Below are 18,192 nucleotides of genomic sequence, written 5' to 3'. Positions count from 1 at the left end.
AATGTTTGGTTGAACAAAAATATCTTTTTTTTTCTAGAGGTGTGGTTCTCAACAAATGGAAAAGTATCAAAAAGATTTAATCCAGTTATTCTACCAGTGGATTTATAGATTGGCTTTTAAAAAGAACAATTGACACTATTTTTTTTTAGAAATAATGGGGTTTTTTTTGTTTTGGGGGGGCAGTTAGGTGGCGCAGTGGATAAAACACCAGCCCTGGATTCAGGAGGACCTGAGTTCAAATTCGGCCTCAGACACTTGACACTTACTAGCTGTGTGACCCTGGGCAAGTCACTTAACCTTCATTGCCCTGCAAAAGAAGTCGAAGAAGAAGAAGAAGAAGAAGAAGAAGAAGAAGAAGAAGAAGAAGAAGAAGAAGAAGAAGAAGAAGAAGAAGAAGAAGAAGAAGAAGAAGAAGAAGAAGAAGAAATAATACTTTTTTGTTTTCTCCTTGGAGAAATTAAGAACAAAAATTAACTTCATACTTGGATCTTGGAATTCGCATTGCATATAGAACGAGTTACACACAGCTTCATTTTCCACTGATAGAAGGGATGGGGAATCATGTTGAATGAAGTTAGGATCTTACTCTGACTATAAGGAGAAATTTATTGAATTCATTTCTTCCAAAGATTTTTGAGCTTTTTTCTGACTGGTAAAAAAAAAAGGCTTTTTTTTTTCAGAAAATAAATAATGATAAAAAAGAATCTCATCTTAAAATATAGTATCCAGTGGCTCTTGCCATAAAACCTTTGATGAGGCCAATGTAAATAAATATGAAATATTCAAATAAAATTTACTTTTTAAACATTCATTTTCATTTCAAGGGCAATAAGAAAAGTTCATTTTGGATTTTTGTGATAATCTCTTCCCTCCAACCCCCCAAAAGGGGAGAATTTCCCATTTATAGTGCATCTAAACTACTGAAAGGCAGTGCTTAGGGGACTAGCCTTCAACTCTAGAAGACTTAGCTTTGAGACAAGTCCACAAAACATGCGACAAATAGAATCAAATTAATACAGCAGCATAATGTTTAATAAACCCAAAGACCCCAACAATGGAAAGCTCGCTGACTTTTGATCTGGAGAACATGGGTTCAAATTCCATCCTTGCCTGTGTGATTGTAGAAATATCAGTCTTTTGGGGCTTCAATGTCCCATCTGTAAAATGAAGGGATTGTATGAGATGTTCTTTAAGGTTCCTTCCAACTCTAGATCGAGCATCCTGCCTCTGATGCTCACTTGCTGTGTGATTATCTGTCACCTCTCATTGTTCCAGGCAATGAGAACATGAGTTATATAGAAGAGTTGTCATTTTGCATTGATGGAAAGTTTCTACACTTGAAATCTGTTTTCTGACCTATGGATAGACTCGCCTTGTCCCACCTCTACTGCATCACTCCCTTTACCACCTGCTACCCACCCCCACAATTAAAAAAATAGATCAACTTACTCATCTGTTCTTAGTTTACCACTTTCTAATTTCTTCTAGGATGCTGCAATCTCTTGTTCACTGTTTCTTAGAGTTTCTTCCCCAATCTTTCAAACATGATGAAGTTTTAGCAAAACCTTTTATCACTTACCGGAATTTAGTGAACCACTTCTGATTTATCCATTTCCACTTACTCTCCCGTCATGCCCCACAGCCACCATTTCTTTATCTTGTATCTTCAGGCTGCTGCATTCTCCCTTACATCCCAGACAGCTTCTTATCAAGTATCCTCCTCCAGGCCCACTGTAATCTCCAATGCTCTCCTGCTCCTTCCATCCTTTATCCCTTGAGACTGACATCATGCTCAGCAGAGCCCAAGGGATCTCCAAACCCTGCTTTTGGAAAATCTTTATCTCTTGCTTTTCTACTTCTCGCCAAACTCTGTCGGCCCTGAGGAAGTCACTGTTGAATCACAAGCTTTGATTGTTATTGTTATTGTTAATCTGTCAGGAAAAGCAGGAAATCTTCAAAAAGATTCTTATTAAAAATGAGTCCCAGATCTTGACTCATTCTCATCCATGCTTGGCATCCGGGTCAGGGGAAAGTTAGGCTTGACCTCATAGCAAATAGCAAAGAAACCCCTTTATCCAAGTCACAGCAAAACAGAAATCAGAAAAGGAATACATAGAAGAATATGTGTTAGACAATACAAGGTGAAGGAGGTGTTTGGGAGAAAGAAGACTCAGCTCATTCAAGGGTTTCCAAAGGGAAACTCTCCAGAGTCTCTAGAGTAGCAAGCTAGGACTAAAGACATGATGGAGACTGGTTCTATGAAGTCTTTTTCTTCAACAACCTGAAGTGAAATTGACCTCATCCATCTTCTTTCTTGAAGCTGGAAGCCAACTCAAAGATGACTTGAAACTTGACCAGTCTCAAAGGGGACTGGCCCTGAAGAGTTGTGAAGGGGCACTGGAGGATGCTGGTGGTCTCTCACCTCACAGGGCCTTCATCTGCACCAATAATAAGAGAGTCTCATAGCAATGGGCTTTGAGACAAGGATTACATTCACATGGTAGTACGGTATGTTGTTTGTACTTCATATTGGGAAGGTATTTCTCCTAAACCTACTCCTCTTAAAATCTCTAGCTTCTTTCAATGTAGTTCATGGGCTACTTTTATAGCAAGCCTTTCTGAATCATCCAGGCTATAAGTTCTCTCACCTTCCTCAAATTAACATGCTTATATTCACCTTTGGCCCAGCCACACGAATACTAACTGTCCCAACTTTACCTTCACCTCTCCATGCAGGTGTCTTTCACTGAGGACAATATAAAGCAGGTGGATGTTACAACCTAGAGTGGGACCTTGAGATCCTGGCCGCATACATCCCCACCCTCCAGGTGCTGAAGCCAGGTGTGGTCCCAGTGTATGCTGAGGATGGCACAACCACCAAATATTTCATAAGTAGTGGCTCCGTCAAAGTATATGCTGTTTCCTCTGTAAGGCTTCTGGCAAAGAAGCTGTGTCTCTGGAAAGCTGGACATAGTAGCTGCTAAATTCAGCTTGGAAAAAGGTCCTCTCAGATCTTTCAGGGGCATCAGGAGAAGCAAATTGGGCTAAGGTCCAGATCAAATTGAAGCCACTGAAGTCAAGGTGAGAGCTTGAGTTATAAAAATCAAGGGCTGAGGGGCAACTAGGTGGCACAGTGGATAGGGCACTGGCCCTGGAGTCAGGAGTACCTGAGTTCAAATCCAGCCTCAGACACTTAACACTTACTAGCTGTGTGACCCTGGGCAAGTCACTTAACCCCAATTGCCTCACTTAAAAAAAAAAAATCAAGGTCTGAACCTTTGCAAACTGCTGTTGATCAGTATGTTCCACAAAGTTACCTTGAGCTAATTGGCTCAGAAAATGCCCAAGAAGAAGAACATCTACTCTAAGCCTTCTATTCATCAATCATCTCTCTGACTCTAGAACCAGAAAGGTCCGCAATCCCCAACCACATGCATATATCCATCCTAAGGTGCCCATTTCCCATATCCCAGTCTCAGTCTCTCTCTCTCTTTATATCTATATCTATCTATCTATCTATCTATCTATCTATCTATCTATCTATCTATCTATCTATCTATCTATCTATCTATCTATCTATATCTTCTTCCATGGGAGTAGTCTTCAGTATGATCCTATTTAATCCTAGAGTTAGGTGAAGACCTCTCCCTTTCGATCTCCCCAATCTCAAACCCTCACTTCTGCTGCTTGTCCCATTCTTATGAAGCCCCTCTTCTTACTATAAGAGTTAGCATGCTTGAAAAGTAGCCTGGTGTGTGATATCCAGGCAAGTCATGTAAATTCTCAGCTTGTTTCCTCATCTGTTAAATGAAAGGATTGGACAGGATATATATGACTTTCTCCCAGAAAAATATAAACTCCTTGAGGGCAGGGTCTGTTTTGCATTTTTCTCTTTTTATTAGTACTAGGTAACCTTTTTATTGTGTCAAGGACCCCATTGTTAGTCTGATGAAGCTTAAGGACCCCTTTTCAGAATATTTTATAATGCTTTTAAAAGAAGCCTTTCTTAATCATCCTTAATATTAGTACTATCTCCAGTATATCATGTATATACTTACTTGTTTCCATGTTCTCTCCCCCATTAGACTGTGAGCTCTTTGAGAATAAGAATTATTTTTTGCCTTTCTTTGTATCCCCATTATTTAGGATACAGTACCTGAATATGGTAGACACTTAATAGATGCTTATTGACTTCCTGCATAAGAGATGATACATAGGATTATAAAAATTTTATTACTACAATATATGAAATTAACAAAAAGTATATATTGAAATACAATTATCAATATATTTTTAAAATTTGCAATATAGTTATGTATCTAGCAGCAGGTCTAATAATTACTATATAAAATAATCATATTATGATTGGATATAAATATATTACATATAAACTATCTTACAAATATGATATAATTACTATATAATTAATTCCAAAGTGGTGATGAGTATAAATGATATTTCAAGATATCTGCAACAACTGTAATGTAAAAATGAAAATATCTGATTTCGGTTGGTGACAAAGTCAAATTACTGCTAATTTACTGTCTTTACTGGCTACATCCATAATTGAAGGAAATGTTAAATTTCTGTTAGAGGTTAGTGAAAATAAAGACATGATTTTTTTTCCATACAAGTTTATAGGTCCCCTGAAATATGCAGCAGACTTGAGGTTAAGACCTTCTGTTTTAGTGCCTAGCACAACGCCTTACACATATTGGGTCCTTAAATGCTTATTGGATTGGATTAGACTCATTGTCCTCAAGGATATGAAAAGTTATCATGAGGAAGACTGACTAATATTTCTTGAGTTTACAATGGCTCAATAAACTGGAATTCATTCTGTGTAATCCTGTCAGCAACTGTTAGGTTACACTTGTTGATACTATAGAATTACTAGTATTATCTCTCACTATTTAGTTTGGGCTAGGCTTGACCTGAGTAATTTTTGACAGGGAAATATTACATGGACCACATATATGCTCATGAATTAATTGACTCATTCAGTAAGTCAAAAGATTAGGGAACTTGGTGTGTTATGGCCCTGTCCCTGCTATGGACTGCTTTGTCCTAGAGGATCTGGCAGTAACTACCAACCCGCCATGTTCTTCAGCAAGGAAAGTCAGGAGCATCTTTTGTTGTTTCCTACACATATCAGGCAATGTCCTCTGTGCCCTAATTTTACATCCAAGCATATCATATTCCCAAGAGGGCTTATTACTACTCTTCTTTTGGACATTTTAGATTCTCTGAAACATCTGATATCTTTGGCCTTTCCTTCTCTCTTAATTTATGCATCCAATCGGTTTTTTAAAAATGCTATTAAATTCTGTTTTCAGTCTCCAATCCTTTCCTCCTTTCCATCCCCATTCCCTGGCCTTCTCCCAGGTCTTCATTTCCACTTATCTGGACCATAGCAATAGTATCCACCCTGCCTCTTATCTCTCTCGTAAATTATCTGTGGCAGAAAAAATCATGTTAAATGAGAGATTCGTGTGAGATTTGGACCCTTTTAAGGTACATTTGCCAGTGCCAGTTTTAAATATCAGCTTTTTCCTGTTTAGTTTCCTCTTTAGGGGCTCAATATGTAAAATACATTTTGAATGACTGAAACCACAATGATTTCCCTGAAAAACATTTATCTTCACTCATCCATCTGCATGTAGCTTTTGAAATTGAGATTAGATGGACAGAGTCTATAGGACAACATATGGCAGAATGTAAGCAGGGGTCAGTAGAGAGCTCATTATAATTGTTATGAACTAACAAATATTAAGTGCCTTCAACACTCTTTGCAATATATACTGGTCCAAACTATGGGGTCTCAATCCAAACCAACCACCATCCCCCGGTTTAGATGCCAGAGAAAGTGACACCCTAGATAAGGCGAAGTGGAGTCTAGCAGCGGTAGAGTGGGCTAGATAACGTTGCAGGACCCTTCCTAGTCCAGTGATCCAACTAGTGCCACCAGTGCGACACAAAAGTCGCTCTTCTTCCACCTCTGGAGCTCATGGGAACAGGTAAGCCAGGGATGGTGAGCCACGTGTCGAAATGAATGAGTTAGAGAAAGAGCGACTTTCAGAGCGAAAGACTTTTCCGGGACTGGCGTTCTTGGCAGGGGCTGAGAGAGAGGGGGCTGGGTGAGACGTCCCTCAAGAGCAGACTAGTCCGTGCCCTGGCCGGAGAAGGTGCAGGCTGGGCGGGGAGAGTGCCGGCCGGCCTGGCCCCGGGAGGAGTGAGAGAGTCAAGGAGGGGAGGGGGGAGAGGCGGGGCCCGGCTTCCTTCGTCACTTGATAAAACGCCTGCGAGTCTCCAGAGAACAACGGGCTCTTTCAGCTGTTCGTGAGCGGGCTGCGAGGAGGAGACGCTGGACAGGGAGTACGGCTAGTCCCCGGGGGTGGGGCAGGGGAGCCGAGCCAGGGGAAGAAGGTGGTACTGGTGGTGGTGGCGGCGGCGGCGGCAGCGGCAGCAGCGGCAGTAGCAGCAGAGGCGGCGGCAGCAGCAGCAGGTCCCTTTCTCCTTTCCCTTCCCCGCCGAGCCGTAGTTGCCGATGGCGGCTGCAGGGCAGCCGGAGCTCCTCTTCTACCTGTCGGCGTGTCTGCTGCTCTGTCTCTGCACCGCCTTTAACTTGGACACCCGGGAGGAAAACGTGATCCGCAAGATCGGGGAGCCCGACAGTCTCTTTGGATTCTCCCTGGCCATGCACTGGCAGCTGCAGCCGCAGGACAAGAGGCTGTAAGTTCTCAGCCCGCCGCGTCCCTCTCCCCCTCCCCCCTTGCCCCTCACCACCATCCCTCCCAGCCCTGCCCTGCCCTCCCCTCCTCCTCCCTTCTTCTCCCCTCCCCTCCCCTCTTCCTCCCTCCCCTCTTCTCCCCTCCCTCTGCCTCTGCCTGCAAGAGCCCCGGAGGCGGCTCTTTTGAGAAGAACCGGAGCACGTCCACACCCCTGAGCGGCAGCCTGTCCTCTCATCGCCCCACCCGTAGCGGCTCTGCCCTGCGGCCGAGCAGGTCGGTCCCAGGTCTGTGTCTGGCTGGTGCTGGCGACCTGGGAGGGTTGCGGAGGGGGACAGGTACTAGCCAGTGCTGAACGCGCTGCCGGAGGCTCGGGGCTCCTGATACATGCTTCTCCTCCGCACGAACCCCCATCCTCCCGGGCGGTGGCGGAGGATGAAAGGGAAGGGAGGACACCCTACTTGGTCCCCTCCTGGGGTAGGGCAAGTGCTCAGGCGGCGGCGGCGGCGGCAGCAGCATTTCTCTGATTTCCAACTTTCACCCCCACCCCCACTCTATCCCCATTGCCCCCCGGGAGAGTTTATTATTTTTTGCGGGGAACCTGGCAGGTGGCGGCTTTTCAGAGGTCCACCTTTGTGTATATGTATATGTGTGCCTGGGAGGAAAGTTGTATCAGAAGATCTGGCTCTCCCCCTCAGAGCTCCACCTTTTTGTATGTGTGCGTGAGTGTAAGTGTACACTTGTATCACAGATCAGGGTCTCCCTCTTAGAGGTCAGCATTTGTATATGTGTATGTGTGTTCATGAATGGGTATGTGTGTCTATGTGTGCATGGGGAGAGAGTTGTATCAGAGAGATTCGGGGCTCCTTCTGAGAAGTTCACGCGTGTGTGTGTGTGTGTGTGTGTGTGTGTGTGTGTGTGTGAGAGAGAGAGAGAGAGAGAGAGAGAGAGAGAGAGAGCACGGGGCAGGGGGGGGAGGGGGAGCGCTGTATTCGCGAGCTCCGACGTCTCAGTTGAAGAGTTCGGGGGGCCACTTGTGGCAGACACGAGTTTGCTAGTCCGTTTTTATTGTGTTTCCTGTGGTTTACCTCTCAGGCGTGTGCGAGTCTTGGGAGAAGTAGATGGTACTTTCCTGGGGTGGCCGAATGAAGTCTTTAAAAACATTTTTTTAAAGGTGGAGTTAACCAACCACCTGTTAGCAGAAATAGATCAGCTGAGAAAACAAGCTATAAAACTAGGTCATGTCCCCTTCCTCTATAACCTCCCAGCACGCTGCTGCTGCTGCCCCCGCCAAAACCTCGAACCCCGTTCCTTTTCACTGGTCTCCCCTCCCCCTTCAGAAGTTAAAGCAAAAGTCCGATCTGGGCTTAGTCTCTGGGAAATAAAGTATGAAAAAGTGACATACCCCCCCCCCCTCGCCCCATCACTGTCTCTACCCAAGCCTACGGAAAAGTGGTAGCTTAGTTGCCTCAGCCCATCTTCTCTTTCATTCTTTCTAAGAAAACTTCACAAAGTATTGCTACCCACATGATCCAGCTTATTAGAAACCAGTGCGAGGCGGTTGTTTTTCTTTTAAGAATATAGTGCTGGGGAGAATAAAAAAAAAATTTTTTTTTTTGAGCTTGGTTGTAATCACCGTGTTGTTGCATTCTTGATCTGGGCTGGGGGGGGGGGGAGGAAGAAAAAGAAAGAAACAACAAAAGGTTTCCCCCTTCCCCTTTTAGTTGAGTTGAAGTCATTCCAGAATCAACAGACCGAAGAAAACAGAATGCAGTTTCCAGGACAGAACTTTTCTGCCTGGGAAAGGTACATAGAGTTATAAGCCTTTTTAGAGGAGCAAGGAATGAAGATGAGAAACTTAGAGTTTGCAAATACTCGTTGGGGACTGACTTAAAGAGGCTGTTCAGCATGGCATTTTTCTTTTACACCTGTTAGTGGAGCAAAACATTTTTAACTTAGTAGAAGTTTGAGGGATCAGGCCTTGGCACCGCTGGACTCCTGTAGAGCTTAGTGGTTAATTTTCAAATCTGAACTAAGAGAATGCAGTGTGACCTAACTGGTTCACCTTGTAGAGCTCTCTGTCTCCAAAGGGCGGGATTATGTAAAAATGTTGTTGTGTGTGCAGATTTGGAACCTTCATGGTCAAAGCTAGTCACAGGCCTGCCCAAGTAGTAAATAATTTGTTGGGGACATTTTTTCCCTACAAAATTCCTGGCAGATTTGATGACTGATTTGTAAATTCTAGATCAAGCCAAATTATAAACAACATTGGGATATGAAGGATTTCCTAAATTTATTTTCTGAAATTTGGTTAAGATGAGTTAATCATTTTCAAGTCTCTGATGTCTTCCTTTTTTATGTATCTGCCCTGAACCTTTAGAAAATTCTATTCAACCCATATTGAGACAGAACCAAAACCAGTTATTGCTCTCTAGGAATTTCTAAGTCAGTGATGTGTACCCAAATAAATGTGATGCATAATAGAATGATAAGAGCAAAGGAGAGATTGGGCAAAGTACTCTAGGAAAAATTAAGGAGAGAGAGATCATTTTTCTTCAATGAAGTATCAAGGAATTTTTTTTTTTGGAGGCTGTAGTGTCTAAGATAGTCCTTGAAAAAGAGTTTTAGATGTGAAACAAGTGCTTTCCAAATATGGAGAGTGGTCTGGGTTGAGAGTCCCGAGGGCAAGATGAGATGGGGAACTGCTATTGATAGAGAATGAGAGCCTCAACTTCGGTAGTGGGAGTATAAATGGAGACCATTTATAAAGTAAAAGAGATTGGGAAGGTAAAATCAACAGAACTTGACAACCAATTGGGTGAGGGGGAAGGGGTAAAAGAGGAGAAGGAAAGATGATTTTTGGTTTTCAACTTGGGAAGATGGTAATGCCATAAATAGAAATGGCAGTCAAGGGGCAGATCTGGGAGGAGCATCATGAGTTTAGTTCATTTGGGTACATACTGAGTTTGAGGGATTAGTTAGTTACTTAGAAATGGACATGTCTAGCAGGTAGTCACCCATAGGACTGGAACATAAATGATAGATTGAACCTAGAAAAAGAACTGGGAATCATGTGGGTAATTGAACCCACTAGAATAGATAAACTTGATAAGAGAGAGATTGTAGAGACTGTAGAGAGCAAAGAGAGGAAAGAGATTTAGGGATTAGCCATATTTGGGGAGCAGGCAGAGGATGATAGGAAGGATGCTAAGAGATAGTCAGGACGAAAGGAGATGAGAATAACCAGAAGTAGGGGATTGTCAGTAATGTGAAATGCCTGTGGGTAGGTTAAAAAGGATCTGAAATTCTTTGACTTTTTTTAGATTCTGGATAGAGTTAAAAAGATGAAGAATTTATGTTATAATCAAGTGAAAAGCACCCTGTCTAGGAATGTTCTTCTCAGAAGTTGACCTTAAAGTACTAGAAGGTGAGAAAGTATCTGGTTTTTAGAATGCCCACAAAGGAAATAGGACCCTCTTATGGGAACTGCTCACTCTCTTACCTTCAGAATTGTTGATACGGTAGGATTTCAAGATCTGGAAGTTTATCCATTTTATTTTTGTTTATTATCTAGTAAAAAATCTGCACCATTTTACAGTAGTCTTACAAAACTATCAATTACTTCTAGTGGGAATTTTTTTTGGTGGGGAGGTGTGTGATCACTCAGGGATGCAGAACCAGCTTAGCAAGCTGCTTGCATTGCTATGACTGGTAGTAATTTGGGGGGAGCATTTTTATTCTGCAGATAATGAAATCAAGCTATTCTTAGGGTCAGCATAATAAAAATAACCAGAGGGCTAGAGTGAAGTGAAGGGTCATGGGAGCTGCCAAAGGAAATGCACCGGTGACATAGAGCAAGCCTAATTTTATAGACTCTAGCCCATTATATTGTACTAGTGAGAGGCCATCCAATAGAATGTGAAGTGAAGCGAAAACATATTAATTGTGAATTTCAAAAGCAGGGTCCAAACAAATAATGGTTGAATTATCATAAATTCCAAATGTTGAACAAGTAGGCATGTAAACAGATGAAGGCCTGATTTTTAGTTAGAACCTTATGTTTAAATAGAATTATATTGAAAAGGTCTCCATCTCCACGACTGATACCACTAGTGGTGAAGACAAAATCATGATGAAGCCAGGTGTTGTCTGTAGGGTCTGATCGCTGGGAGTCTTTTAGCTGCATTACAGTCATAAAACATGAACTTTTCCAGATTAAGTCTCATATTTTAGATTCTTTTTTTTTATTTAAAAAAAATTTTTTTTTTATTTTAGTGAGGCAATTGGGGTTAAGTGACTTGCCCAGGGTCACAAAGCTGGTAAGTGTTAAGTGTCTGAGGCCGGATTTGAACTCAGGTACTCCTGACTCCAGGGCTGGTGCTCTATCCACTGCGCCACCTAGCTGCCCCTCATATTTTAGGTTCTTAATTCCTCATCTTTTTGTCAGCTCCTAGACAATATGTAGATAAAGGTATAAACTTTCTCATTCTGAATATTACAGCTGAAAGCTTTGTTGGCACTCTTTAGATTAATGTTGCAGGGTCACTGGATTCTGTTTTGGAGTTTATAGGTTGACGAAAATTTCAATGCCATTTTTACCTCAGACTCAGACTGGATCTTCTTATGTTGTGCTTTACACTTAGTTCTTTTTATAATTGAGCTCCATAAGAGGGGATAATTCAAAGGTTTTGTCTTTAGCTGAGTGGTGTGACATACAAACTTGGAGTAAAGAAGGCCTCATTTTGAATTCCTTTTTCAGTCACTTACTGGCTGTATGACTAGCCTCAGCCTCAGTTTCCCAATCTCTAAAATAAGGATAATAATAAATAGTACTTACCTCACAGGGTTGTGGCAAGAATCAAATGAGATAATATGTGTAATGGCACTTTGCAAATCATAAACCATTTATAAATATTAACTTTATCACAAGTCAGCTATCACCCCCTCACTAGAAGGAAAAAGTCTAGAAGAAGTGGGGGGAAGGGGAAAAAAGGAGATAAGTGACATGGATTCAACCTTCTAGACCTGGGAGGAACTTCAGAGATCTGCATCAACCCCCATAGTTTTACAGATGTGGAAAATGAAATCCAGACAAGTTATCTGCCCAATAGTACCCATTTAGTAATGGTAGATCTAGTCTTTTGACTTTTAATCTAGTGCTGTTTACAACTGTGCAAATTGCCCCAATACTTTTTTTTTTGTTTTTGTTTTTGTTTTTGCTGGGCAATGAGGGTTAAGTGACTTGCCCAGGGTCACACAGCTAGTAAGTGTCAAGTGTCTGAGGCTGGATTTGAACTCAGGTACTCCTGAATCCAAGGCCAGTGCCTTATCCACTGAGCCACCTAGCTGCCCCCGCCCCAATACTTTTTAATAATCATTCAATCTATTCATACTTACTTTGATGGATCCGTGATTTTATCTGCTAGAGCAGATAAATATCCCTATATGCCTTTCCTATGCTATCTTTGCCCATTTTTCTAAAAAATCCTGGAAAATCTGCCCTATGGCTAGAGGCTTTCCGTGTGTGTGTGTGTGTGTGTGTGTGTGTGTGTGTGTGTGTGTGTGTGTGTGTGTGTGTTTAAATTTCAGGGATACAGTGTAGCATTTGGGAGGTCCATCTGTTGTATCTCATCCTTGTTACCCAATTGGACCACTACCTTTTCTAGTCATTTCCTTGGTAATGTCTTTTGACACCATTTCTTCTGCATAAGTCATTGTTGGTAACTCGTTGCAGCCTGCTTAGACCTGCCAGGTGTTTTTACATCGCCCTTTGGATTATTTGTAATTTTGATTCTTTTGAGATCATGGTATTCCACAAGTTATAACTATCTAGCGTCACTGAGAAAATATTAGTTTTAAAGAGATGGGCTTTCGTAGTGAAGGCCCTTTGGGTCCATGGGAACCACTTTACCGTTTTTACAATGATGCCTAGCCTGAATTCATCAATTCTGGGCTCCACACCTTCCATGGGCAGCTCTTGACTAAAACACATATTTACAGAGGAATTCTAAGGGTTATTTGTGTTGCTACGTCTCACAATCTATTCAATAAGAATTTTTCATTCAGTGTAGATGGTCAGACCAGTTTCCTTTGCATTCCTATCAAATTTAGCCACAAAGTCCAGTACTGTGCTAGGACTCCAAGCAATAAGTAAGATATCATCTGCATTTATGGTCTACAGAGCAACAACTATTGGATTGTAAACTCCCTGAGGGCAGAGAGCATTTGTTGTCTTATCTTTGTAAATGCTCCATGTAGCTTCTTGTACATAGTAAGCATTCATCAAATAGTTGTTGAATGGATTAAGTAATACTGATACTTTTTTAGGTTTAATGTTGACTTAAAAGGTTGTCTTAGTGGTTTAAGTCTTAAGTCTGTCTAGTTAAAATTCCATTTCCTGTATTATAGGTAAGACCCAAGTCTTCCTAACTCCAAGGCCAGCTTTATCCACTATCCCAAGGTGCCTTTTTGAGATTTGAAAGCATTGATTAGATTTTTATTTTTGCCCATAAGAACAGTGCTTGTGGGGAATTATTTATAAATAGCATTAAGTGCTATATTTAAGCTTTTTAAAAACAGAACGCTGTATTTGAGTACTGCATTTGGAAACGTGTTAGGTTGTGCCTAATGCTTTGGGGACTGTAAAGCTGCTTTAAGTGGCTTTTTTGGTTTTCCACAAAAGGAGAATTTCTTGATTCAAGGCTTATTTGACCATAGAATTTATTGAGTTCATGAAATAATATCTTAAAGTCTGTAATCCTCTTTCAGTGTTTAAGGAGTAGTCATCCCTTGAGGCAGAGGGATGGACTTGATGACATGGGCAAAGTGCCTTCGAGCCTATGATTCATCTCTATTAGCTCTTCTGGTAAGACATGAATCTATGGCTGGAAGGCAAAATATCTAGACAGCTGGAGACATGAAAAGAGTCTCTGTACTTGGCACTTCTGGATTTCTTCTCCCTTTTGGGGATTCGCCTTCTCTTTTCCCTCTTTCTTTCCCACTACCACTGTTTCTTTTCCATGGCAGATATGTGTGTGTTGAAGGGGAAGGTCCCACATGCTACTTCTCGATTCCTGACTCTTTATTATAGTGTGTTAATTATTTTTGCCATAGTAGTTTAAAAAAAAAATGAAAAGCAGGACTGGGATGACTTTTAGACCTGGCAAAATTTTGTCAGTCTCTTTTACTCTTGGGGGGACATTTATATACTTTGATTTATTAAATTGTACCAAGGGGCAGCTAGGTGGTGCAGTGGATAGAGCACTGGCCCTGGATTCAGGAGGGCCTGAGTTAAAATCCGGCCTCAGACACTTGACACTTATTAGCTGTGTGACCCTGGGCAAGTCACTTAACCCCCATTGCCTCACCAAAAAAATGATCAGCTCATTAGAGTTACAAAAGTAGATCATGAGGCTAATGAGATCTGGGGAGGCTTAGGATGTTGGCATGGAGGGGCGGAAGGAAGCCTAGAGTCATTGCAGTGTAGCCTGTATGGCTTTGAGCCACCTACAATTTGGATTCATTGTATAGGTAATTCTGTCCCATGATCCATATCCTTTTATCATTACTGAGTGTTAGAAGCCTATCTTTTAAACACCAGTATGGTCTTTTTGCAGCAGTGATCAGAATGGGATAGATAAAAAATACTGATATTTCCTAAAGTTGATTTAACTACTACCCCCTCTTCCTATTCAAGTCTGGACCCCGCCTATTGTCTGTGTGAAGGAGGTTTAAGAGGGGTGTGTGTGTGTGTGTGTGTGTGTGTGTGTGTGTGTGTGTGTGTGTGTGTGAAATTCTGGACTAACTGTAAATACAACTGCATGTTATGATTTGGAGAATTCTTTATCCATTTTGCTTTTCCAGTGTGAATGATTTGTTTGTATCCCCAGTGTCTAGCATACAGTATGCCCTAAATAAGTGCTTCTGGTTTAAAAAAATGACCCCAGAATATTTTAAGGTTTTCTTGTTGAAATCAGTGTAAGACAAAATGTCACTTCATGTACAATAAACTTAGAGCAACAACAGATGTGGCTTGGCTCTTATACTTAAAACTTAAGGATATCTAGGAGGATAAACATGCTTTGCCATGGCATTTCCCTTGGAGCCACTGTCAGTAGAAGAGTTGCTTGGATTCATTATGGTAATTTGTATGTTGTATGCACCAAAGCCCACCATTACGGGCTAGCATCCCTTATTTTCCTTTATCCCTTTGCCTTTTGGAGTGGTTTGAATAGGAAGATAGAGGTTTGAAGGGGTAGCAATGATGACAATTAAAAATTAACCCCATCCAGCTCAGTGTTAATTACATAGACACAGCCATTACCACACAGTATGTGTGTAAATTTTGGGGTTGGGGTTTGGTTACATTTAGAAGCAAGTTTTTCCCCTTTTTTAGGCCCAATTCCACATTTTTGACTTCAGCATTTCCAGGATCTGTGATTTCTTTGGTGTGACACATGCAAACCCTAAGCCCCATAGGGGATGGTCTTCATAACTGTGGCTGAAAAATTTGCCACTTTGCAGCTAAGCTGCAAGGTGGTGGGTGGTGGGCCTCTCTGAATCAAGCTGGTCAGGCCCATAAACTCTGCAGCATAATCTTGAGAACCCAGGATCACCTCACTACCCCCCCTCCTAATGAACCCTCAGAGTAAGGCTTTTCCACAGTAGGTGCTTCAAAAGCTGTGGAAGAAAAATGCCCTTTAGACTGTTGATAATCATTAATAATGGGATTGAGTACCAGATGAAGTAGTTTTTTGCATTGAAGACTAATTTGAAAGAGAGAAGATGAATGTACAGAGAGTTGTGATGTGATGAAGTTCTTGCACTGGCCATTGTCATGAAGGTGGAACTCCCATGGAGAAGGATTGTATTATGGCCAAGGAGAATTCTTAATAAAGAATGCCAGCTGTCATTTTTCTTCCCTGGTTGCCATGCCTTCTCAACCTCATGTCAGAAAAGTCCCTTTTGCGTCTCTGGGAAGCACAATAAATAGTTTGCAAGCTAGTGCAGTTATTTTAGAGGTTTGATAAAAATTGGGCTGCCCCATTTTGTTTGATTCATTACATTTTAATCTAATATCCATCTACTCCAAAACTCAACCTAGTCAGTAAAGAAATATTGAAACTTCCTACAGTTGGGAGACACATAGAGCGTTTTGAAACACTGTTTTCCCAATAAAAACAAGTAAAATTTATCATGAAGCTGGTATTTAAAGGTAAACGGTGATCTCTTGGAATTAATTGAAAGCAGCTAATTGTTAATCGCTCCCAAATAGGGACAAGTTGGATGTGTTTCTCACAAACACAGTTCTCTTTCAGACTAGTAACTGGACTGATTACTATCTTATCTTTTCCTGTTTGGCTCCTCTGTGGAGAAAAACACAGCACAACAATTCCTAGTCAGTTTACCAGGTCAGAAGGTTGACATTTGTGTGAGTAAAATGATGGTCAGCTAGGGCATGCAGCTGTCAGTACATTTTCTCTTTTCAGTTCTAACAGATCTTTAAAATATAACTTCTCCCTCCCTTAACTCTTGAGACAAAAAGTAGAGAAGTGCAGAGAAAATCTTTGTCTGGTGAGAGTGTGAATAAACACTCAATAAAAATAGAGAATGTCTGGCTCATTAACGCGTGTGTGTGTGTGTGTGTGTGTGTGTGTGTGTGTATTTGGGGGCATCGCTAGTAAATGGTCTCTTTGGAACTGTTTGGGAAGTTGACATTTGTGACTTGTGGTACATCATCCTCATCAATGGGATATACTCTCAATGCACAAATGCGCACGCGAGCGAGCACACACACACACACACACACACACAATATGGTGTTCCAGAAGTCTTCGTGCAGGTTTAAACTATTAAAGCTTATGTGTGTGTGCATACACACACATACATAATACACACACACACACACACACACACATATATATATATACACACACAGTAGCCATAGTTGATGGATTGTGTGAAAAACAATGCATCACATATGTTTGAAATGCCTTTTCAGCTATAATTTAAGGCAAATATTTATGTTAATTTTTTTCTAAATCTTAGATGGGGAAATAAATAAGCAAGAATGTTTTGAAAGAAAAATGTTTGCAGAATTAATGACATGATGAATAATAAAGTCCTTGGTGAATACCTGTGCTTTGTTTTCTAACAACAACTAATATCTGTTCTGACTGCAACCTCAGTAGTGTCTAAGATCTGTCCTCAGTTTGAGTGTCTTCTTGAGGAATTCAAAATAAACTTCATTTGAAGTGCATGTCTTTGGCAATGTATGGCTTCCTTATTTTCATTAAAAATGGTCAGTGTTTTAGGTTTTCCAGTCCTCTAAAAGGGTTGGAAGTCTATGAACCAAAAGTGAATACATGAAAGATGAATTAGCAAGCATTTATTCAGTGCCAGTATGGACCAAGCACTATGCCAGGCACTGGAGATTAAAAAGACAAAAATGAAACAGGTGGTGGCCTCAGGGAGTTCACATTATTTCAATAGAATCTCTATAGAGAACTCTCAATGTGCAGACCCTTCCCTCCTCCCTTCTGCCCCCACCTTTGCAGACTGTAATCTGGCTCTGACTTGATAGATTAATGTGAAGCAATTAGGGTTTAGTTGATTTCCCTGGGGATCATGCAGTTCATTATCAGAGGCAGGATTTGAACCCAGTTCTTCCTAACTTAAAACCTAACCCTTTATTCATTATATCAACCAAAATCTGAACCAAAAATGTCATGGCCCAAATAATTTCTTGGAATCACAGCAAGAATTGGAAGACTTCCTTTCATATCGTATCATAGTGTACATCCTTCTGGTGATGTGCCCTTTCGCTAAGGTGTAATTAGTACTCATGATAAAACAACAGCATCTTGTCTTTCATTCAGAAGATCCCAGTTGAATTAAGCCATAACAAAGGCATGATACAAAAATGAAGCCTAAGGGATATGCCCATGGCATATGATAGGAAATATGGATGTTGTGAATCTTTGGTAATTTCAGGGAGTTGCCAGAAAAATGAGTGGACATTTGTTTAAATGTACCTATCCTGTACTGAATGGGGTTTTTTTTGTCCTTTGTAACTAACTACTAATAGGTTTCTCTATAGAGATGATATCATTCTACCAGTCAGTTGATGCCATGCTTTTTGATAGAATGTAAACTCGCTGGAGGGAAGGGGGTTTCATTTTTGTTCTTGTGTCTTTGGCATCTAGAAAAGCACATAGTACATGCTTAATAAATACTTGTTGACGAATTGATTTGTAGTTCTCTCTCTTTCTCCTTTTTTTTTGGAGGGGGGCAGGGAACTGAGGGTTAAGGGACTTGCCCAGGGTCACACAGCTAATAAGTTTCAAGTGTCTGAGGCTGGATTTGAACTCAGGTCCTCCTGAATCCAGGGCCAATGCTTTATCCACTGTGCCACCTAGCTGCCCCTGATTTGTAGTTCTGTTGTCGTCATAAATGATTATGGAGC

General features: G+C 41.3%; 1 protein-coding gene across 1 annotated transcript in view; it reads left to right on the top strand.

Annotated features, from left to right (window-relative positions):
• Nucleotides 1-4,441: 4,441 nt before the first annotated feature.
• Nucleotides 4,442-18,192, top strand: part of ITGA6 (integrin subunit alpha 6) — a 99,683-nt gene continuing 85,932 nt past the window's right edge. Inside the window, 1 exon segment of the mRNA XM_043997948.1 lies at nucleotides 4,442-6,732. Within this exon segment, the coding sequence (XP_043853883.1) occupies nucleotides 6,548-6,732 (185 nt within the window). The 5' untranslated portion in view covers nucleotides 4,442-6,547.

Source organism: Dromiciops gliroides, chromosome 3 (assembly GCF_019393635.1).
Source record: "Dromiciops gliroides isolate mDroGli1 chromosome 3, mDroGli1.pri, whole genome shotgun sequence".
Classification (NCBI taxonomy): Eukaryota; Metazoa; Chordata; class Mammalia; order Microbiotheria; family Microbiotheriidae; genus Dromiciops; species Dromiciops gliroides.
Note: the sequence above shows the minus strand (reverse complement) of the source record. Positions and strands in the feature narration are given on the sequence as shown.